We start from the raw sequence: 23494 nt of genomic DNA on the forward strand, positions 1-23494 counted from the left end.
GCGGGGAAGCAGAGAGCAATGGAGGCTAGAGCTTAGTTAGCTTCTTCCTTGTGCAGTCCAGAGACCCAGGCCCATTGTGCCACAAGTTATTAGAATGGGTTTTCTATCTCAGTTAACCAAAGCAAGAGAATCCCTCACAGGCCTGGCTAGAGGCTAACCTAATCTAGATAATCCCTCACAGGCATGACTAGAGGCTGACCTAATCTAGATAATCCCTCATAGGCATGACTAGAGGCTAACCTAATCTAGATAATCCCTCACAGGCATGGCTAGAGGCTAACCTAATCTAGATACTCCCTCACAGGCATGACTGGAGGCTAACCTAATCTAGATAATCCCTCACAGGCATGGCTGGAGTCTTGTTTCCTTGGTGATTCTAGATCTTGTCAGCTATCATAGTCAAATGATTTTTCAAAGTGGTAGTACCAATTTACATTTCCATAAGCATTTGTAGGGGGTTTATTATTCCTCCATGCCCTCATCAACATTTGTTATTGTCCACATCTTTGATTATGACTGTCCTAGTGGGCAAGAAAATCTTTGGTGATAGTTTTGACTTGCTTATGATATCAGACATCTTTCATGTGTTGCTAGCCATTTGTCTATTTTCTTGGGGGAAATGTCTGCTCAAATCTTTATTTTTTAAATATTGGGTTATTTTTCTTTTAAATTGTTGAGTTGTAGGGGTTGTAGATACACACTACCTTAAAAAATATTATTAGCAAATATTTCCCTATTTTGTGAATTTTGTTTTTTAAATGTGTTTTGTAGTTCTGTGTGTGTCTAACCTTGATTGCATAATTTTCCCCTTAAAATTTTCTGTTTTTGATGCTTCAATGATTTCTTATTTTATTTTTGTTTTTAATCATCATTAATGTATAAAATACAACTGATTTTGTGTATTGCTTTTGTATCCACAAACCCATTCTTTAGACACACTTTAGCTTCCTGATTTCCCTTGTAATCTTTTTGACCTGCTTATTTAGGAATGTATTAATTTAACATCTTACTAATCTCGCAAGAGTCTACTTTGATTTTTACACTGATTCCATTATTATCTGCAAAAAATGCTTTTTAAATTTTAATTCTTTAAAGAATTTTAAGCTTATTATTAAATAAGCTTAACATTGCATGCTTTCTCCTGGGGAAGGTTCCCTCTGCATGCAAAAGGATGTTGTATGCTGTTGTTTGGGAGTAGAATATGCTGTTGATGTCTCTTAGGTCTGGTTAGTTTTTTGTGTGCAAATTTCTATTTTCTGATCTTCTGTACAGTCATCCTATATAATACTAAAGTATTAGTGTTTCTCCATATTATTGTTGAACTTTCTGTTTTCCTTTTGTTTTTTTTCTAAATCATGCTGCTCATAGAAAACTTATTATTGGATCATTTTCTTATCTGCTCTGTCAACCCCTGCCTTTCAAGAAGAGCATTTAATATATTTATTTTTAATGCAATTGCTGATAAGTTAAGATTTCCTCCTGGTATTGAGCTAGTTTTTCTTTATGCCATTTTATCTTCTTATACCCCAGTTACTATCTTCTTTGTGTAAAGTAAATAAACATTTTTCAAGTGTACAATTTAATTTCTTCTTCTTTCATAACTCTTAAAGTAGTAATCAGAGGATTACAGTTAACATATTAATTTATAACTATATATTCAGATTAAGGAATTTAATAATCTACAGAACACTGGCTTCTGTACATCTCTATTCTTCCACACTCCATTATGCTATTTTTTTAAAAAAATATTTTGCTTGTTTTTAATTATGTGTGTGTATTTGTGCATATGTGTGTGAGTACATATGTGAATGTGTGCCCTCAAGTGTGCAAGTGAGTGCAGTGTGGAAGCCAGAAGAGGGTTTCAGATGCTCTGAAGCTGGAATTGTGAGCCACTCTGTGTGGGCTGGGAAGGGAATTTAGGTATTCTGCAAGAGCCCCAAGTGCTCTTAACCCTGCCACTTCTCTCCAGCTCTTCCACTGTGTTGATATTGTCATGCAAACCACATCTTTATTCGTCGTGTGCTCATCAATACAGTTGCATCGCTTTATGCATTTTTAAATTATAAGGGAAGAATAAAAGTTTTAGGCAAACTGAATTTATGTTGTTTTGTGTAGTTAGACTTATATTATTTTCTCCTTCTTCCTTCAGTTGTAAATTTCTACTGATGGTCCACTTATTTCAGCTTAACATACTTGCAATAGTAGTCCCTAAAGAGAAGATTTTCCACAGTGGATTTCTCCTGCTTTTATTTGCCTTGGAATATACTTTCTGCCTCATTTTGGCAGTATTGCTTTATTGGATATGGACTTCATGACAGGAAACCTCTCTTTCCCCTACCTCTGGCCTCTGCTTCTGGGAAGAAATCATCTGTTAGTATCCCGAGGATCCCTTGTTCTCAGGAGCATCCCCCTCTGCTGCCCTGGAGACGCCCTCTCCGTCTTTAAATAGTTAGATTAGGGTGCTCAAGTCTCTCCGAGTTTACCTAAGCTGAGCTTTTCAGCTCTTGGTTGTGTCGAGCAACATTTCTTTTAGCTAAGTTGGGAAGCTTTGTGCCATCATGAGGCCAGCATTTTCCCTGCTCTCCTCAGTCTCTGCTCTCCTTCAGGGACTGCTACCTACATATTGACATTCTTGGTGGTGGTCTACAGGTCTCTCAGGCTCTGTTCACTTCTATTAATTAGTTTCTTGCCTGTTCCTCAGACTGGTTCATCTCAGTTGAACTATTTTAAAACGTTGTCTCTCTTCTTCTACCTCCCAAACCTGCTATTTACTTAAGTGAATTGCTAGAATTTTTTTCATGTTTTCAGTGATGGTAGAATTTTCAATTCTAGAATTTATTATTATTTTTATTTCTTCATGAATGCTGGTAAGCCCCATTTCGTGAGGCATGATTTTCATATTTAGTGTTTCATACATCATTTCATTGAAGTTGACTGAACATATTTAGTCTTTATTTATCCTGAAGTGTGAGATTTCTTCGTGACAGTTTCTATGGACTTATTTTTCCTGTATACTTATTTTTCCTGTATATTTCTTCTTTTTTTAATATAGCTTATAATTTTTTTCTGACACTAAAAATGTAAGCAGTAGAAGGTTGCCTGACTGAAACCCATTTCTTCTCTCTCTAGGATGTATTCTGTTAATGTTTGTGGTGGTTTTGGTGACTTTACCAACTAATTCTATACATTCTATAATCTACATTTGTCGTTTATGTCCTTAGCTACGCTCCTTTGCTAACATTTGCAGAGGTTTCCTTAAATGTTGAACAATTCAGCCTCTCAGTCTTTACTGAAGGGCTACGTGTGTGTGCATGCATATATGAACATATGTATTGGATATGCATGCATATACATGTACACACATGTAAATGTTATATGTGTGCATGTGTATGTGTGTTTGTGTGTGTCATAGTATGTATACGCATATATATGTGTATGTATATATGTGTGTATATGTATATCTTCCTGTACGTGTGTGTATGTGTGTGTTGGTATACTCCTTCAAAATATGGTGAATCAGGGTTTTTTTTTCCAGCTTTCACCTTCTACTTGTGAGGTGTTTAATGGTAACCCAGAAGTGAGAATTTAGGGCCATGTTACACCCTGTGGGAATGAACACAAGCTGAATCCTGTAAATGTGTGTAGCCTTCTAGATAAACATGTTGGAGATTATTAGCACTCCAGCTTCTCATTTTAGGGTTTGTGGTTGCCATCGGTTGTGGTTATCGGTTTTGGTAACCAATAACCCCTCAGATTCCATAAATTCTATATTCTTTGTCACTTCCTTCCACTAATAAAAATGGTTTGACCCAAATGTTATTCCCAGCTTCATGTGGGCCACATGATAAACATTTGCCTCTGAATATTTGTGACAGATGCCTGAGGCAAGCTCTGCATCAGGTTAAATAAAGACAGCTTTGGCAAACACAAACAGATGATAAGTGCTTAAGGAGATGGGAATGCTAATTACTCTAATTTGGTCACTGTGTGTTGTATAAATGTATCAAGTTAGCACACAGCACCCCATAATAAATGTGCAAAATTACTATGTGATAATTAAAAGTAAATTTTTAAAAAGACAGCTTGGGGAATTGGGTGCTCAAAGGAACACTCAAACAGTGTCTTAGTTCGGGTTTTTATTGCTGTGAAGAGACACCATGACCACAGTAACTCTTATAAAGAAAACAGTTAATTGGGATGCTTGCTTACAGTTTCAAGAGGTTCAGTCCATTATCATCATGGCAGGGAGCATGGCAGCCTGCAGGCAGACGAGGTGCTGGGGTGCTGGAGCTGGAGTGCTACATCTTGCAGGCAACAGGAAGTCAACTGACAGTAGCACTGAGGGAAGCTTGAGCAAAAGAGACCTCAAAGCCCGCCCCCACAGTAACACACTTCCTCCAACAAGGCCACACCTCCTAGCAGTGCCACTCACTTTGGGGGCCATTTTCTTTCACACCACCACAGACAGGGAAAATAATAATAAATTTGGGGGGACTGGCTTTTGAAGGGAGCTCAGAACTGCCCTGTCCTGTTGGTGGCTACTTGGGTGATGGTTATCATTGACTGATAGCTGTTAGCTTACAAGGCTACCACAGGGATGCAAACAGGGCTATTTAAGATGCCACAATGATACCGATCTTACTGTTTACTTCATTGTTTGAAATGTTTATTTTTTAGTTGTATGTGTTATATTTGTGTGTTATGTGTTTTTCCTAGTTTTCTTGTCTGTTGCTGTGATGAAATGTCCTAACGAAAACAACCCAAGGAAGAAAGGTTTATCCTGGTTCACAGCTCAAGGTGCATCTGGTCACAGACCATAATAAGAGACAATGCCCAAATGTCAGTGCTCAGATTGCTTTCTCCATCTTACACAGTCCAACATCCCTCTGCCCAGGTTATGGTCCTACCCACAAGCGGGCATGCTGTGGGATGGTCTTTCTGTACACTGTGAATACGTTATTAGCCGCTGTAGAACCACAGATGGGAGAGATTTGTTCAGACCGTGGGGCCTGAGCGGGACCGAGAAACTTCTGGCTACATGGGCGGGTCTTCCTGCCTTAATCAAACCACAATCAAGATAATGCCCCATGCAAATTCCCAAGGGGCCATCTCTGAGGTGACCATAGGTTCTGTCAAGTTGACAGTTAACATTAACCTCAGTGTGTGTGTGTACACACACACACTTATGAGCACACGTGCAAGAGCCCAGAGGAAGACTTTAAGTGTCATCTTCTTTTTTTTTTTTTTTTGGTTTTTCAAGACAGGGTTTCTCTGTGTAGCTTTGCGCCTTTCCTGGAACTCACTTGGTAGTCCAGGCTGGCCTCGAACTCACAGAGATCCGCCTGGCTCTGTGTCCCGAGTGCTGGGATTAAAGGCATGTGCCACCACCGCCCGGCAAGTGTCATCTTCTACCACTCTCTACTTTCTTCTCCTTTGAGGCAGGGTCTCTCACTGAACCTGGAGATCACTATTTTCCAGCTAGGCTGGTGGCCAGAAGGCTCCAGCAATCCCCCACCTTTCACCTCTCAGGTGTGGGAGTTTCAGGTGCATGCTGTAAGTTTCACTTAATTTTATAGATGGGTGCTCAGGTTCCAAGCTCATGTCCTCAAGCGTATATAGTAGCTCTCTTACCCACTGAACTCTCTTCCCAGTCTTCAGGTTTTTTTTTTTTTAAAATACCCCCTGGGTTGCTACAAGCTTCTGGTTAACTCCAGAGTTCTGAAAAAGTTGAGTCAGACCAATCAACATCTCTGGCCAGTTTTGATTATATGAAAGATAATTTCAGAGGTCCACACTCTGCTATTTTTTGTGAGGCAATTTACATTTTTATATGATTTTATTTAATGTAAGTTTCATGGCTTGCTGAAATGCATACATGTATATTAAGGCTCTGGTGCTCCTTAGGTATAATTTATTTATTTTTCAGTTAAAGGTGATTATTCCCGATATGGCTGGCATATTCCAATGAGTATATCTCTGAATAAGACAGACTTAGTCCAACCACTCACCTCATCTTTACAGATGCCCATGATATAGATGGCTGAGGGAACAGTGACTAATTTCTTTCTTAGTAATAGGTATCTTATTCGTCCATTTTTCAGTACTATAGCGAGAGCTTGGATGTAGTTCTGTTGGTAAAGTGACTGCCTAGAAAGTCTTGGGTTCCATCCCCAGCACCACATTAGCTGGGCATGGTTTTCCATGCTTGTAATTTGGGCACTTGGAGGTAGAAGCAAAAGAATCATTCAAGGTCATCCTTGGATACATATGGAACTCACAAGAATCCTAGGATAAATGAAACCCTGTCTCAATATGCAGAAAGGGATACATAGAAATATAGAATAGTAACAAAATACCTGGGGCAGACTGACTTACGAAGAAAAGAGGTTTATGTAGTTCTTTCCTTTAGAAGCCAAGTACACAGTTCTGGCATATGCTCAGCTGTCCTGAGGGCCTCTTGGATGTATGTCATCATGGTATATGTGCACAAGAACAAAGAGGAAGTTGCAAGAAGCCAGAGAGTCCCCAGGTCCATGAGTCTTTCTAAGGGCATGTCCTCAATGGCTTATGGTTCTTCCACGAGGCTCCACTTTTTTCTCTTTTTTAATAACATGTTTTTAATATAAGATTTTATTAACTCATCGAGAATCTCACACAATAAATTTTGATCATATTTACCCTCATACTCTTGAGCCTCCTCCCAGATCCACTCTCCACCCCTCCCAACTTCCTGTCCTCTGTTTTATCTTTTGAAATAACCTGATGATTCCAGTTTGTGCTGACCATGAGCTCATGGGTATGGGGTCATCCACTAGAACACAGGCAATTTACCAGGGGCCATACCCATAAAAACTGAAGGTTCCTCCCTCAAAGCCATCAACTGTCAGTAGCTGCTCAATGCCTCCCCCATCCCCCACTCACCATGCTAAAATGTTTACTGGCTTGATCTTGTGCAGGTAACCACAACTGTTGTAAGTTCATGAGTGCCGTGGCCCTGTCTTGTTCAGGAGACATTGTTTACCTTTGGGGCTTACAATATTTCTACCTTGCTCTTCTGCTGGGAAATGTTAATTTAATGTGTGTTATTTTGTTTATGTTGCATTTGGTTAACTCTGTGAAGCTGTGATACTGTGCCTGTGTAAAACACCTGATGGTCTAATAAAGAACTGGCCAATAGCAAGGCAGGAGAAAGGATAGGTGGGGCTGGCAGGCAGAGAGAATATATAGAGGGAGAAATCTGTGAGAAGAATCAGAGAAGGAGGAGGACTCCAGGGGCCAGCCACCCAGCTACACAGCAAACCACAGAGTAAGAGTAAGATTTACAGAAAAGAATGGGAAAGGCCCAGATGCAAAAGGTAGACGGGATAATTTAAATTAAGAAAAGCTGGCAAGCAACAAGCCAAGCTAAGGCCAGGCATTCATAATTAAGAATAAGCCTCTGTGTGTGATTTATTTGGGAGCTGGGTGTCAGGCTCCCCAAAAGAGCAAAAGAGTAGTAAAAACAATAAACAACACTCTTCTGCAATGATCCCTAAGTCCTGTGGGGAAGAGGAGGGTAGTGACTGATGGATTGATGTAGAGGTCTCATTTGTGACAGAAAGACTCCACTTCTTAAAGATCCCACCACCTTTCAACACTACTACCTTGGGGATTAAACCTCCAACCCATGAACCCACGTGTGTTAGGAGCCACACTTAAACCATATCCGGTGTTTTGCTTCTATAGTGGAGGGGCACTAATGTCATTAGGTGTGCCTGTATGCTCAATTCTGGGTGAAGGTCACTGAAAATCTTTTAACAGAATGCAGAGTCTGGATGAGCCATGGACTGAAGAGGAGGGAGATGGCCCTGATCACCCATACTACAACAGTGTTCCCAGTAAGATGCCTCCTCCAGGGGGGTTTCTTGATGCTCGACTGAAAGCCAGACCCCAAGCTCCTGACGCAGCTCAGGTACGTTTGGGGTTGTCTTCTTGGGTTACCGATGACCTTCATTTGCGTTTATGTTCTTCAGTGTTATTTCTGGCTGGTATTCCTCTTAGCTTTTGGCACAGTCCCTCACAGGCTTTCTTCCACCGATATCACAAAGCACATGGGAAGGAGGGGGTTTGGTTTGACATCACAGTGCATTGACCAAGTGCCTTAGAACCACAGTACCATATCTGAGGCATGAGTGAAGTGATCTAAGTCTTAGCACCTATGCCAACATACTGTGGTCTTAACGAGAGGATGGCAGGATTCCAGGCTTTTTAAAAGGACTGTGATGCTACTGTGGGTTCCCTGAAAAGAATGGACCCATCCCCTGAAGGTATGGGGATTTTAAGCATTTCTTTTTCTATTTTGTTTATCCACTACTCTGTTCTCTTTTCACTTCTGTTGCTCTGGTAAAACACTCTGACACTAACCAACTGAGGGGACCAAGTGCTTAGCTAGCTTATGGCACCAGGTTAGAGTCTTTCACTGTGGGGAAGTCCTGGGGCAGGAGCCTGAAGCAACGAGTTACATCACAACCACAGTCCAGAGCAGAGGGATGTGTGTGAATGCTCCCGTGCTCGCTTGTGCTCAGCTCACATCCTCCACTCTTACTCAACTCAGGTCTGTCTCCCTGCCTAGGAAGCGGGGCAGCATACAGTGGTCTGGATTTTCCCACATCAACCTACTTAAAAGGCTGAATCCCCCACTAACATTCCTACAGACCAACGGAATGTAGGCAATCCCTCACTGAGACTCTCAGATGCGTCTCTTCTAGGTTGTATTAAGTTGTCAATTAAAATGAACCGCCATTCCCTCCAACTCAAACAACCTTTAACTCAAAATTGCTTCCTAAAACTATTATATCTCCATCTTTTATACGAGCTTAAAATATTTTTTCCTTTCTTTTGTATTGCTAGGGATGAAACCCCGAGTCATGTGCTCGGTGGGCTGAGCAATACTTCCAACCCTGGATATAATAAGGTCATTGGTACCAATAAAAATGTTAGGACCTCACCGACATCAAGGCTCTGACACTGCAGCTTCCTGGTTCTCAGGGAGTGTACTTCTCTGAGAGTGGATGGCTGCTGGCACAAGATCTCTCTGTGGTCACCCTTGGGAGGAATTAATAATGGGGGTCATGAAAACAAGGGGAGCGTTGTAGCATTAATGAGATTGTGGACTTTTTTTTTTTACAACCATGCAAGTTTGTTTGTCAAATGCAATGCCACTGGAGGCAGGAATGGAAAGGTGGGTGTCAGAGAGGATGCATCAACCCCCCAAAGCCCCGCCCACTACACCGTGGCTCACAGAGAGGAGGAAGGAAAAGATACTTTCTTCTTTCTGATTATCGACATGTGTCTCCAGTTTGCAGGGAAAGAGCAAACTTATTACCAGGGGAGACACTTAGGAGACACATTTGGTGACGACTGGCAGCGAGCACCCACCAGGCAAGGTAAGGGGCAGAGCATGCTCTGCACAGGTGGCGCACTGACCATGGGTCTCTACCCTTCCTGTGAGCAGGAGCGAGACTCCCTGGAGACATCAGGAAAATGAACATTTGACAGGCACCTGAGACTCCATAGCTCAGTATGTCCTAAGCTTTTAGATGATTTTTCTTTTAGTTTTTAAGTTTGTTTTAGTGTTTGGTGAGGCAAAGTCGTTTTGCTGTATAGTTCAGGCTGGCCTTGAACTTCCAGTGATCTCCCTGCTTGTAGCCTTCTGAAAGCAGGGATGAGAGCAGGCATGAGTCAACTCACCTGGCTTCAAGATCTTATTTGAAGCCAGTAGACGTTTCTCCCCAGAACAAACAAGAACTACTTCATCTATTTGCCAGTAGCCACCCTTCCTAACGGAACATTACCAAGGTTTCTCTTCCACAAGCAAAGCAGAGATGGTCACACACAGAAAGAGTGATCCAAGCAGGTGCTCTTGGGTAGCACTTTCCACATTACCTCTAAGTGACAATACAGCTGAGACCCTCAGGGCCGGCCTCAACACTCCTTTGGCTCACTGGGAGGTCACATTGAGGCAGCATTACTCAATGCTCAGCTCCTAGGGTCCTGGAGCACCAACCTGGTTGGCCATGTTGGGCAAGGCCTTTAACCACCAGTGCCTACCCTGGCTGGCAGATTTTTTTTTACATGAAGGACTGGGAAGTGTCTTAGTTGGGCCCTGGTACTAACAGGCTTAGAAGAGAGTTAACTATGCGTAAATGTTCTCACCAGCAGGTTTGAGGAGCTGCTCTGTGGAATTCTGGGTATCCCAGACACAGAGGCTGGAAGAGTGTTACCATCCTAAGAGGTAACAGGGCTCACTTTCTTGGTGCAGGTTCCTTGGACATCTATAGCACACCAGAAGGGAAAGGGCACATGGCTCTGGTCGGAGAGACACCAACCTACGTCAACACCCAGCCAGTCCCTCCACAGGTTTGGCCAGCAGCAAGCAGCAGCACCGAGAGCAGCCCACGAAAGGACCTCTTTGACATGAGTAGGTGTCCATGGCTTTCTCTATGCTGCCTTTTATCTGATATCCACATTACCACTGGATTTCCTGCTGGACATGGATTGGGTTCCAGTAAGGTGTTTGGGTTACACATCCTTTCTGTAGCCAAGAGACTTTCTTTTGAGGAAACTGGTTTTCCTCTTGAAGACCAACAATGTACACAGCAATGTATGTGTGCTCATTTGAATATTAATTGACCATACCGTGCAAACTGATGTATGATTTCAGAGGGAACAGAAATGACGTGGCCATAGTGATCTCAGTCTATCAGCAAGGACATTCGGATGAGAAATTGCTATATACCTTATTTACGGTGCCCTCCCTCTGCCTCCTCCACCTCCCTCCCCCCTCCCTCCCTCCCTCCTGTCAATCCTACCCTCCTCCCCCACTCCCTTTCTGCTTGCCCTTCCCTCCCTGCCCCATCCATTTCCTCTCATTTCCCCTCTCATCCTTCCTCCCAACATCCTCCAAAAATGTATCCAGTGCTTATCATGTGTCAAACACTTTTCTAATTACTGAAATTATGCAGGAGTGTGGAAACACATGGCCTTACTCTGGTGTGGTTTAAACAACCAAGCACATGCTGTCAGGCACTGAGGCGTGCTCAGCAGTGAGCTGTAGAGCAGGATGGAGGGAAGGGTGGGAACCCACTGTAATCGGCAGTGTGGGCTGACGATGTCATGTGAACTTGCTCTTTGATATATAGTTAGAGAAAAGTCATGAACTGAAATGCAATGAGTAGAAATTGTTAAGGAACTTGGAAAGAGTTTTGTAAGCTCATGAGGATAAACATACATACATACATATAGGGAGAGAGAGGGAGGGAGGGAGAGGGAGAGAGGAGTTTATGTATGTGGGTGGGTGTGCCTCTCTCCCTCTGTGGTGTGTGTGTGTGTGTGTGTGTGTGTGTGTGTGTGTGTGTGTGTGTGTGTATGTGTGTGTGCTTAGGCCATAGGATAACCTTGAATGTCATTCCTCAAGAGCGATTTCCCTTGTTTTTGAGATAAGGTCTCTCTCTTGGCCTAGAACTTGCTAACTCAATCAGCCTGACTGCCAGTGGGCCCCAAGGATCTGCCTGTCTACACCTCCTCAGTACTGGGGTTGCAAGCACATAACTGCATGCCTCTTTTTTTTTTAAAGATTTATCTTTATTTTTTATTTTTATGTGTCTTGAGTGTTTTTGCCTACAGGAATATATGTGCACCACATGCATGCCTGGTGGCTGTGGAGGTCAGAAGAGTCAGATCCAGTAGAAATGAAGTTGAAGGAGGTTGTGAGCCATCCTGTGGGTGTTAGTAACTGTATCTAGGTCCTCTGCAAGAGCAGCATTACTCTTAACCACTGAGTCATCTCTCCAGCCCCATGTGCCTGACTTTTAAAACATAGGTTCTGGGGATCAAACTCAGGTCCTCGTGCTTGCGAGGCAAATACTTTACCAACTGAGCTCATCTCCCAGCCCTACATCTTAAACTCCCCTGCTTTAATTCTTTGAGAAGTTGATGGACTGAAGAGGGTTGGGAAGAACACGGCCCTGACTGCCATGTGCTGGGCACTTACTACCTGATTTAATGGTCTTGGTCTGTGCACAGGGAGCTTTGGTTATTACTATTACCACCCCTGCTCTGCAGAGCAGGAAAAGGGAAGTTGTAATGGCTGAGCAACCCCGACCTGTGTCAAAGGCAGCCCTACCGGTCCAACACTGCTGTTCACGGTGTCTTGTGAGGGTGAGGCCAGACTCCGGTGCTCTTTTAGTGAGTCGACATTGCAGTCTCTGCAACTGGCTTCTCCTGGGCCACTGTGACTTCACAGACATGCCAAGCTCCCACCAAAAGCTGTTGAGGGGCAGGGCTTGGAGGTAAATTATGGAGTACATAATCCATTCATTAAAAAAATTGAAAACAGTCCAAGAAGTGTAGGGCTGTTTTCCAAGCTATAGAGTTACACAGTGATTCTCCAGCCCAGGCTTCAGGGGTTCTTTATTTTGTTTTTTGGGTTTGTTTTGTTTTGAGACAAGGTGTTGTTCTGTAGCCCTGGTTAGCTCGGTACTCACTATATAGCTCAGGCTGGTATTGAACTCGCAGCAATCCTCCTGCTTCAGCCTCTTTAGTTGGAGATTACAGACACATTCCACCATGCCTGACTTCTGCTTGAGTTCTTATATATCCCTCAACTTTGGGCTAGAGGTGTTGAGTATGGGCAGACTGTTTTAACTGTTTAATTTAGTCAATTTACCAGTGACCTTGGCCAGAAAGCCTGAAGAGCGTTTATATGGCCGAAGTTTGAGGAAGTTGAAATCTAGAGCTGTCTTATTCCCACCCATTAATTTCTATTCTTGTTCTCAAAACAAGGGAAGTGGCGATAGAGAGTAGAAAACACATCAAAAAAACATTATCTGTTTAGAAGTATGGAAATTAAGTCTGTATATCCTGAAACATGGCTACTAAATAGTAGTGGTGGCGGGTAATGCTATTGATGGTAGTGGTACTGATGCTGGTGATGTCAGTGATGAGGGAGGTTCTGATGCTGGTGATGTCAGTGATGAGGGAGGTTCTGATGCTGGTGATGTCAGTGATGAGGGAGATACTGATGCTGGTGATGTCAGTGATGAGGGAGGTACTGATGCTGGTGATGTCAGTGATGAGGGAGGTTCTGATGCTGGTGATGTCAGTGATGAGGGAGGTACTGATGCTGGTGATGTCAGTGATGAGGGAGGTACTGATGCTGGTGATGTCAGTGATGAGGGAGGTTCTGATGCTGGTGATGTCAGTGATGAGGGAGATACTGATGCTGGTGATGTCAGTGATGAGGGAGGTTCTGATGCTGGTGATGTCAGTGATGAGGGAGATACTGATGCTGGTGATGTCAGTGATGAGGGAGGTACTGATGCTGGTGATGTCAGTGATGAGGGAGGTTCTGATGCTGGTGATGTCAGTGATGAGGGAGGTTCTGATGCTGGTGATGTCAGTGATGAGGGAGATACTGATGCTGGTGATGTCAGTGATGAGGGAGGTTCTGATGCTGGTGATGTCAGTGATGAGGGAGGTTCTGATGCTGGTGATGTTAGTGATGAGGGAGATACTGATGCTGGTGATGTCAGTGATGAGGCAGGTTCTGATGCTGGTGATGTCAGTGATGAGGGAGATACTGATGCTGGTGATGTCAGTGATGAGGGAGGTTCTGATGCTGGTGATGTTAGTGATGAGGGAGGTTCTGATGCTGGTGATGTCAGTGATGAGGGAGGTTCTGATGCTGGTGATGTCAGTGATGAGGGAGATACTGATGCTGATGATGTCAGTGATGAGGGAGGTTCTGATGCTGGTGATGTCAGTGATGAGGGAGGTTCTGATGCTGGTGATGTCAGTGATGAGGGAGGTTCTGATGCTGGTGATGTCAGTGATGAGGGAGGTTCTGATGCTGGTGATGTCAGTGATGAGGGAGGTTCTGATGCTGGTGATGTTAGTGATGAGGGAGATACTGATGCTGGTGATGTCAGTGATGAGGCAGGTTCTGATGCTGGTGATGTCAGTGATGAGGGAGATACTGATGCTGGTGATGTCAGTGATGAGGGAGGTTCTGATGCTGGTGATGTCAGTGATGAGGGAGGTTCTGATGCTGGTGATGTCAGTGATGAGGGAGGTACTGATGCTGGTGATGTCAGTGATGAGGGAGGTTCTGATGCTGGTGATGTCAGTGATGAGGGAGGTTCTGATGCTGGTGATGTCAGTGATGAGGGAGGTTCTGATGCTGGTGATGTTAGTGATGAGGGAGGTTCTGATGCTGGTGATGTCAGTGATGAGGGAGGTTCTGATGCTGGTGATGTCAGTGATGAGGGAGATACTGATGCTGATGATGTCAGTGATGAGGGAGGTTCTGATGCTGGTGATGTCAGTGATGAGGGAGGTTCTGATGCTGGTGATGTCAGTGATGAGGGAGGTTCTGATGCTGGTGATGTCAGTGATGAGGGAGGTTCTGATGCTGGTGATGTTAGTAAGGATGGTGGTAGTGATGTTGGTGATGTCCATAATGCTGGTCGGTGATGGTGCCACTTATGTTATCGATGATGGTCATGATAATGCTGGTGATTTTGCTAGTGATGTCAGACATGGTGGTGATGCTGCTGGTGATGTTAGGTCTATGGTGATAATGGGCAGTGTGCTAAGGTTGGCACTGGTAGCGATGATGGCTGATGGTGGAGATAGCAAGGTGATGACGATACAGAAACAGCAGAGCACAGGTTTTTAGTATTCCATATAATCAGATTTTTAAAAGTAGGATGAAAGGAAAGCCCAGGAACTGGGGGGTGATTCTACCAGTAATGTGCTTATTGCCTAAGTATAATGACCTGAGTTCAGACCTCTAGAACCCCTGTAAGAATACCAGGTGTGGCAGCACACATCTGTAATTTCAGCCCTGGTAAGGCAGAGACAGGAGGATGTCTGGGACTAGGTGGCCAGGCCAGTGGAGCTCCAGGTTCAGCGAGAAACTCTGTCTCAAAGAATAAGGTGGAGGGCAATTGAAAAAGACACCCAGCACCAATCTCTGGCCTGACATGCATGCACACACATGCGTGTGTACACACACACACACACACACACACACACACACACGCACACACACACACCACACACACACACAACCAAAATTATCATTTTATCTTTTATCCAATAGTTTTAAAATCACTTTTCTTCCCCACACTTATAAAAGATTTAGTGATTCTCGAAAAGATCTAATTCTATTTTGACGTGTTCTCCTCTCTTTTTTCCGTCCCTTCCTAACTTCCACCAGATTTGGTTTATTTTACACCATTCACTGAGGAGTTGTAGAGTTCCAGTGGGTATCCCAGAGACAGTGTGGGACTAGGGGGTGGAGCTTCGTTCAAGAGAGACCACTCTAGCTGCTGCTGTGCTCACACTGTCTTGTGCAGGTGGTCCGATTCGAAGTCCACAGTGTTTACCCAGCACTGCATACCTTTCTTCCAGTGCTTTTACCGTCATACTGGAAAATCACACGCTGAAGTTGAATTAGATGCACTTAGCGAGTTCTTTTGCCACTGGTATGTGTTGTCACCCGCAGAGGTCTGAGGACCCACTGATATGCTATACAGTAAGAAGTCTGTTCCAGAGCAGAATGAGCCACACGTGATAGCAACACTCAGATGCCAGTGAAGGGCAAGGCAAAGTAGACTTCCTATCCTGGAGCAAGTCCACCAGAGGCACCAGGCATTTGGAAGGAAATCTGTGGTGCTTTGGGATTTTCATGGAATCAGTTTCCCGGTTTGTCTTTTCCTTTGGCACTGACAATTTTTTATACAGGGTTTCTTTCTTCTTCTTTTTAAAAACTGTTTATTCTTTGTGGCTTACCCATCATGCATCTCAATACCATTCATCTACCCACCCCTTCATATCCACTCTCTGCCCTTGTAACCTCCCTCCAAAATAAAGTAAGATTCAAGAGAGAAAAAAAAAAAAGAAAAAGAAAAAGAAAAATCTCATTGTGGAAGTTGCAGTGTGACACAGTGAGTCACACAGTATGCTCTTTACTTCATATATCTTTACTTGCAAGTGTTTATTGCAAAGAGTCATTGGTCTAGCTTGAGGCCTGTGGTTTCTGCTACACTATCGATGCTGGGCCCTCACTGGGACTCCTCTTGGATATCCTGTTGTTGCCCTGTGTCATGGAGATCCTGCAGCTTTGGGTCTGCAGGACTAGCTCCCTCACATGCTGCAGTAGATCATAGATGGGGTGGGCCAACTCATAGCCCTGGTTCTGAGCCTGGGTGGTTGCAGGGTTGGTCAGCCTGCCAGCTGTCTCCCATCCTCACCACCAGGGTGAGCTCTCCAGCATTGCCCCAGCTAGTTCATCCTACGTAGCAAGGAACAAGGGGCAGGGCGGGTTCCCCTGCTTTCATGCCTTCAGGGTCAGCTCACCTACACCACCAGGGCCAGCTCTACTGTGTTGCTCAGGTGAGGTGCAGGAACCACTCTCCTGAGTGCTGCGGCTGGTGAGGGGCAGGACCAGATCTCCAGCTCTCATGACCCCAGGGCCAGCTCCCCCACCTACCACAGCTGGCAATGGACAGGGCGTGGCATCTCTCCCTCACCCACTGTTATGGCAGATGAGGGACAGGGCCAGATCTCCCATGCTCACATTCTCAGCTGCTCACCAGTGCCCCTGTCGACAGGATCAGCTCTACTGTGCTGCTTAGGTGAGGTGCAGAGCCCGTTCTCCCAAATGCTGCAGGTGGTGAGGGGCAAGATGGGGAGGGATGAGATTTCTTAAGGAGGCTGACTAATGGTTCAGAGAAGGGAGGTGGTGTGAAACGGCAGGTTGTATTTGCCTTCTTGCGGTGGGCAACGTTGAAGTCCTTCTATCCAGCTAGACAAAGTATGTGCTTATATCCTTGGCACCAGGCACAACCTCCAGCTGTCTGGAAAGTAGACTCACCAGAGAGTCATGCCAAAATTTGGGCGGTGCATTTAAATTCTAGTTCCGACTATCCATCTCTGTTGCCAGCCTTCATCAAGAGTTACATTTTAATTCTCATCTCTCACTCTATTTTTATTGCTCACTCTTCCGGGATTGATTTGTTGCTGTCATGTGTTGTTGACAGAGCCTTTTGAAGATGCTCTCAAGAACCAGCCCCTGGGGCCCGTGTTGAGCAAAGCGGCGTCTGTGGAGTGCATCAGCCCTGTCTCACCCAGAGCCCCAGATGCCAAGATGCTGGAGGAGCTTGATGCTGAGCCCTGGTACCAAGGAGAGATGAGCAGGAAGGAGGCAGAGGCACTGTTGCAAGAAGATGGAGACTTTCTAGTCCGAAAGAGTACTACCAACCCTGGCTCCTTTGTCCTCACGGGCATGCACAATGGCCAGGCCAAGCACTTGCTGCTGGTGGACCCGGAAGGCACGGTGAGACATGGGCAGGCACCTTCCAATAGGCTCATAACTACCTTTAACCATGTCTATTTACTAGGCCTCACATGAGACCACATCCACACTGCCTCCTCTATCTACGTGGACCTGCCAGGGACAGGAGACTTCTGTGACAAGTGTTAGTGATCTGTGCGAGTTATAAAACTTGGAAAATTATCATAGCCCAGGATAAAAGCTTTGATTTTAATGCCCTTGATAAAGAAATGGGGCCTGGGATAATGACTCAGTGGTTTAGAGTACTACTGCTCTTGCAGAGGTCCTAAGTTTGGTTCCCAGCACCCACATTTGGTGGTTCACAACCCTCACTAACACCAGCTCTGGGGAATCCAGTGCTCTCTTCCAGCCTCTACAGGCACCTATGCTCATGTGTCTACATACACACTGATAGTTAACATTTTAAAAATAAATCTTTAGTTAAAAGGTAATGAAATAGCAGCTAGGGAAATGGCTGAATGGGTAAAAAGCTTGCCATGTGTGTTAGTTACTTTTCTGTCGCTGTGATAAAACACCATGGCCAAGATGAAGGGACCATATTTGGGCTTATACTTCCAGAGTAAGAGTTCACAGTGGTGGAAAGGGCATGGCAGCCGGAGTAGGAAGCTGGCTGGTCACATTTTGTCCACATAGTAGGACACAGGGGGAGTGAACTGGGAGTTGAATGAGGCTGTAGACTCTCAAAAGCCCACCTCCAGTGACACACTCCCTCAATAAGGCTGCACCTCCCAAAGGTTCCATAACCCACCCCCAAGCAGCATCACTAAATGTTCAAATACATGAGCCTATGGAGGACATTTTTCAGTCAAACCCCTGTACTACAGAAACATGAAGACCTGAGTGTGAATCTCTAGAATCCACATAAAAGCTACACATGATAGCATCTGAAATCCCAGTGCCCTCACAGTGAGATGGGAGGCTGCCTTAGTCAGGGTTACTATTGCTGTGATGAAACACCATGACCAAAGCAACTTGGGGAGGAAAGGGTTTATTTGGCTTATACTTCCACATCACTGTTCATCATCAAAGGAAGTCAGGACAGAAACTCAAACTTGGCAGAAACCTGTAGGCAGGAGCTGATGCAGAGACCATGGAGGGGTGCTGCTTACTGGCTTGTTCAGCCTACTGTAGCATGAATCTTAAAGAGTCTTATTAATAAAATCAAACCTGAGGCCAGTTATTGAGGTGAATGCTGGAAGATCAGAGAAGCAGAACAAGCCACAGTCACAGCCAACTTACCTCACCAGTTCCTCAGGTGATCCTGTTTCCTCAGACTGGAAGCCTCTCAGTCCTCATCCAGAATGAATCTCAGCTGAACTGTGTCTCAAAAACCTAAAAGCTTAACCAACTAAATGCTTCTAGTTTCTGGTCTTCACGCCTTATAACCTTTCTGCTTTCTGCCATCACTCCCTGGGATTAAAGGCGTGTGTCACCATGCCTGGCTGTTTCCAAAGTGGTCTTGAACTCACAGAGATCCAGAGGGATTTCTGCCTCTGGAATGCTAGGATTAAAGGCGTGTGCTACCACTGCCTATCCTCTATGTTTAATATTGTGGCTGTTCTGTTCTCTGACCCCAGATAAGTTTATTAGCATGCACAATATTTTGGGGAATACAATACCACCACAGCCTACTTCCTTATAGAACCCAGGACCACTAGCCTAGGTCAGGCACCACCCACAGTGGGTTGGGCCCTCCCATCAATCATTAATTAAGAAAATTACCTAAACAGGTTTGCCTACAGCCTGATCTTATGGAGGCATTTTTAAAATTGAGGTTCCCTTCTCTCAGATGACTTTAGCTTGTGTCAAGTTGATATAAAGCAATGCAGCACAGAGGCAGAGGCCAGAAACTTCCCTGAAGCTAGTTAGATGTATATAGTTGTGAACAATGAGATCTCTCAACAGTGTCAGACAAGGTAGAAGATGAGGTCTGGCATTCGAGGTTTCTTTTTTCCCTCTAACCTCTACATGCACACTGTGGCTGCTCTTACCCAATCTCTCTTCTCTCTCTCTCTCTCTCTCTCTCTCTCTCTCTCTCTCTCTCTCTCTCTCTCTCTGGACACTTAAAAAGTTATCCATGTTTTATATGCTATGGAAAGGGACCTCCATTTGGAAGTGAAACCTAAAATATAAAACTGCAAAGATAACTGTTGTGAAGGAAAGATTTAGAAAAATAACACTTTTGGAGACTGGAGAGATGGTTCAGTGGTTAAGAGTGCTTGTTGCTCTTACAGAGGACCTGAGTTCAGTTCTCGGCACCCACATCAGATGTCTTATAACTACCTGTAACTCTAGCTGCAGAGAATCTGATACCCTCTTCTGCCCTCCAAGGGTACCTGCACACACATGAGTGCAAACACACAAACACACACACACACACACACACACACACACACACACACACACACACACACACTACAGTAATAGCGGCAGCACTATTCCTTCCTAAAATATTCACAGTGAACACAGAAGTTAAAGTCTCCCAGATTTTCAATATTTATCCCTAATAATTCCCAAACTGGACCCCCTAGGCTTTCCTGTAGGCTAGAAAATGTCCTGGGCAGCAGGCAACCCCCATTAATTAGCCTCATGTTTTCCTGGTCAGAGAGGTACAGCCTCCTGACACTGAGTTGGTAGTCCAATTCTGTCTGAGTAATTCTGTGGGTTTTGTCTGAGTTGTCCATCTGCCAATCAATAAGTGTATTTGACTTTACCCTGGGCATAGTCCAATAATTGCCAAGTTCAGTAAGTGCAATTTAATCAACTTAACCATTGAGCAAATGCCAAGACTGTTATTTTAAACCTCTTATCCAGTGAAAACAAAAAGTAAGGTAGAATTACTTAACAGAATTTGATCAGTGGTGGGTGGGTAGGAATGGAACCAGAGTATTGGACTGGACTGTGTTTTGGGGGCACAGATGAGGGTAGGGGTCACCTGATGTGATTTAGGGACCTGGACCGAGATGCCCACACACAGTCCCTGGCGCTTTCAAAGCACCTGTCTCCATGGGGGCAGCCATGGGCCCAAGTAAGGGACACAGTGAGCCCAGCTGCCTTTCTGCTCGTCTTCTGTGAAGGTTTTGTAAATTTTATTTAAACATACTCCTTCTCTGAGAAAACACATTATGTGTTTGTGGTTTTTAGAAGTTTGCAAACTTGATGTGTATGTGTATGTAGTGTGGATATGTTCAACTGTGAGTGTGGGCATATACATGGCATGCATGTGTGGAGGTCAGAGGTCAACCTCAAGTGCCAGTCCTCACCTTCCACTTTGTTTAAGAAGGGTCACTTGTTATTTACTCCTGTGAACACCAAGTTAGCTGGTCCGCGGGCTTTCAGGAACTCCCTTGCCTCCACCTCCCATCTTGCCTTTAGAACACTGCTGTTTCAGGTGTGTGTGGCGTCCCTGGCTTAAAGTGGGTTCTGGGGATTCGAACTCAGGTCCTCACTCTCGCACTGCAAGCACTTCACCTACTGAGCCATCTCCCCAGCCCCAAAGATGTGGTTTTGAGATGGGATCCTTTCCTGCGTGGTTATCAGTGTCTGTCACGCACATACGCGGGGAGCCGCTTCCCAAACTCCCGGGAGAAGGTAGGTGCCTGTGTCGTCAGGGACCCTCATGATTAGCTTTCTCTGTGCAGGAGACTCTCTACAGACTCTCTACAGGGATGGGTGGCAGGGATGGGGATCTGGGGTCAGAGGAAACCTGTACATCTACGTTCACTAGTGTTTATGTGTGCTCCCTGGCTAGCAGCCCAAGGGGCACTCACGTCTGCCCTTTCTTTACAGTGTCTACCCGCCTTTGTGGATCTGTGGGGTGATGGGCAAGGGGATATTTGTCGTCTGGTTCTCACTTCTTCAAGTACGTGTCACTAGCAGATGAGCGGGCATCCCTTACATGTTTGGCGCTCTCAGCTTACCCGTGGGTGACCCTGACTTTTTACTGGGCTTTCTTTGCTTTGTTCTTCAGCCATGGAATTTTCAAATGTATTCTTTTACTTATGTTTCCTTATCTGACAATTTGGTCTGTGATTTTTCTCAACAAATAGAAGTATCTTTCTTTGTAATGATTCAACTGGAGCCACTCCCCCCGCCCCACTTAGCATCATAATTTTGAGTTTTCTACTTTTCTTCACCTATAAATCACAAACACGCTATACTTTTTTATATTTTCTTTTGTTTGCTTCATAGTTTTATATGTCACAATCATTTAAATTCTCTCTGGAGGGACTTTTAAATGCAATAAGAAGTTGAGGACCAATATCTTTAAGTCTCTAAAACAAGTGAGCTCATTTCCATGTAACTGTTCATTAAATGCTTTGTGTTTTCTGGGCCACACAGAGCTTCCTCCTCCAACATGCATGCTCTCTGTTCCGGCCTCTATTTCTGGCCTGTGGCTGTTCAGACTCTGATGGCTCACTCATCCATGTGTGAGGCCTGCCCTGTTTTCATCATGATGACTTTCCTAACATCTGGTGCTGTGATTTCTGCCTCTTTCATTTATATAAAGCATCTTTGCTATTCTCAGACATTTATCTTTTTTTATTTGTATTTTATTTTATAAACAACACAACAATTTATTGGTAACATTTCTTTTTATTACATTTATTTATTACAGGTGTGCCTGTGCCATGTGTTAGCTGGAGTACTAAATTGCTTATCTGATCTTGATTTAATTTGGTGGGCGGTGGATATCGAGAACATTATCTATTTCTTTTAGATTTTCAGATGGGTAGAGTACAGGTTTTTAAAGCATGTCTTGATGATTCTCTGGATTTCCTGACGTCTGCTGTCACGTTTCCCTGTCTCCTCTAATTTGTCGATTTCCCTCCACCTTTAGCTGATTTGGCTCAGGGTTGTCAGTTTGACTGTTTTTCTCAAAGACCCAACTCATTGGTTCATTGATTGTTTGTATTGTTCACTGTGTCTCTATTTTATTGATTGCAGTCCTCAGATTGATTATTTCCTGCCATCCACTCCTTTTGGGCATTATTTCCTTATTTCTTCTTTTCGCTCTAGACCTTTCAGTCATGTTGTTAAGTTACTAATATGAGATCTCTCCAGTTTTGTTTTTGTTTTAAATGGAGGCACTTAGTGCTATGGACTTTCCTCTTAGAACTGCCTTCATTGTGTGCATAAGTCTGAATATATTTTGTCATTTTCATTCAAGTCTAAAAAGTTTTAAATTTCTTTCTTAATATCCAATTTGACCCATTTTTCATTCAGTAGTAAGTTGTTTAGTTTCCATGAGTTTGTAAACTTTGTTGTTTCTTATATACAGCTTTAATCTGTGGTGGTCAGATAGGATGCAGGATATTATTTCAAATTTTTTTTATGTGTTGAGACTTGCTTTGGGACTGAGTCTTTGTCTGAATGATCTATCTATTGGCAGGACTGGGGCAGTCACTCACTATCCCATGTGAGGGTCAATAATGTGTGACTTTAGCTGTAGTAGTGTTTCTCTAATGAACTTGGATGCCCTTGTATTTGGTGCACAAATGTCTAGAATTGCAATGTCTTCTTGTTGGAGTTTTCCTTTAATGAGTATTTAGATGTCTTCCCTGTCTCTTTAGATTAGTTTTGGTTTGAAATCTATTTTGTCAGATATTAAAATGGTTACATTGACTTGTTTCTTTGGTTCATTTGCTTGGAATATCTTTCTCCAACCTTTTACTCCAAGGCGATGTTTGTCCTTGATTGTAAGGTGTGTATCTTAGGGTTTCTATTGCTGTGAAGAGACACCATGACCATGGCAATTCATACAAAAGAAAACCTTTAATTGGGGCTGGCTTACAGTTCAGAGGTTTAGTCTATTATTATATGACATGGTGGTGTGCAGGCAGACATGGTGCTGGAGAAAGAGCCGAGATCTGGATCTGCAGGCAGCAGGAAGTGAATATGCCACACTGGGCTTGGCTGGAGCATCTGAAACCTCAAAGTCTACTCCTAGCGACACTCTTCCTCCAACAAAGCTACACCCACCCCAGAAAGGCCACACCTCCTAATAGTGCCACTCCCTGTGAGCCTATGGGGGCCATTTTTTTCAAACCACCACAGTGTGTTTCCTGGACACAGCAGAAGGATAGAGCCTGTTTT

The 23494-nt window shown here is 44.1% G+C and overlaps 1 protein-coding gene across 1 annotated transcript in view; it reads left to right on the plus strand.

Annotated features, from left to right (window-relative positions):
- Shc3 (SHC adaptor protein 3) overlaps positions 1-23494 on the plus strand; it is a 144026-nt gene that overhangs the window by 100886 nt on the left and 19646 nt on the right. The window contains exons 8-11 of the mRNA XM_052729649.1: positions 7801-7951; positions 9338-9425; positions 10301-10459; positions 17085-17380. Coding sequence (XP_052585609.1) covers positions 7801-7951; positions 9338-9425; positions 10301-10459; positions 17085-17380 — 694 coding nt within the window. The remainder of the gene's footprint in view (positions 1-7800; positions 7952-9337; positions 9426-10300; positions 10460-17084; positions 17381-23494) is intronic.

Source organism: Peromyscus californicus, unplaced genomic scaffold (assembly GCF_007827085.1).
Source record: "Peromyscus californicus insignis strain IS unplaced genomic scaffold, ASM782708v3 Scaffold_8__1_contigs__length_139910024, whole genome shotgun sequence".
Taxonomy (NCBI): Eukaryota; Metazoa; Chordata; class Mammalia; order Rodentia; family Cricetidae; genus Peromyscus; species Peromyscus californicus.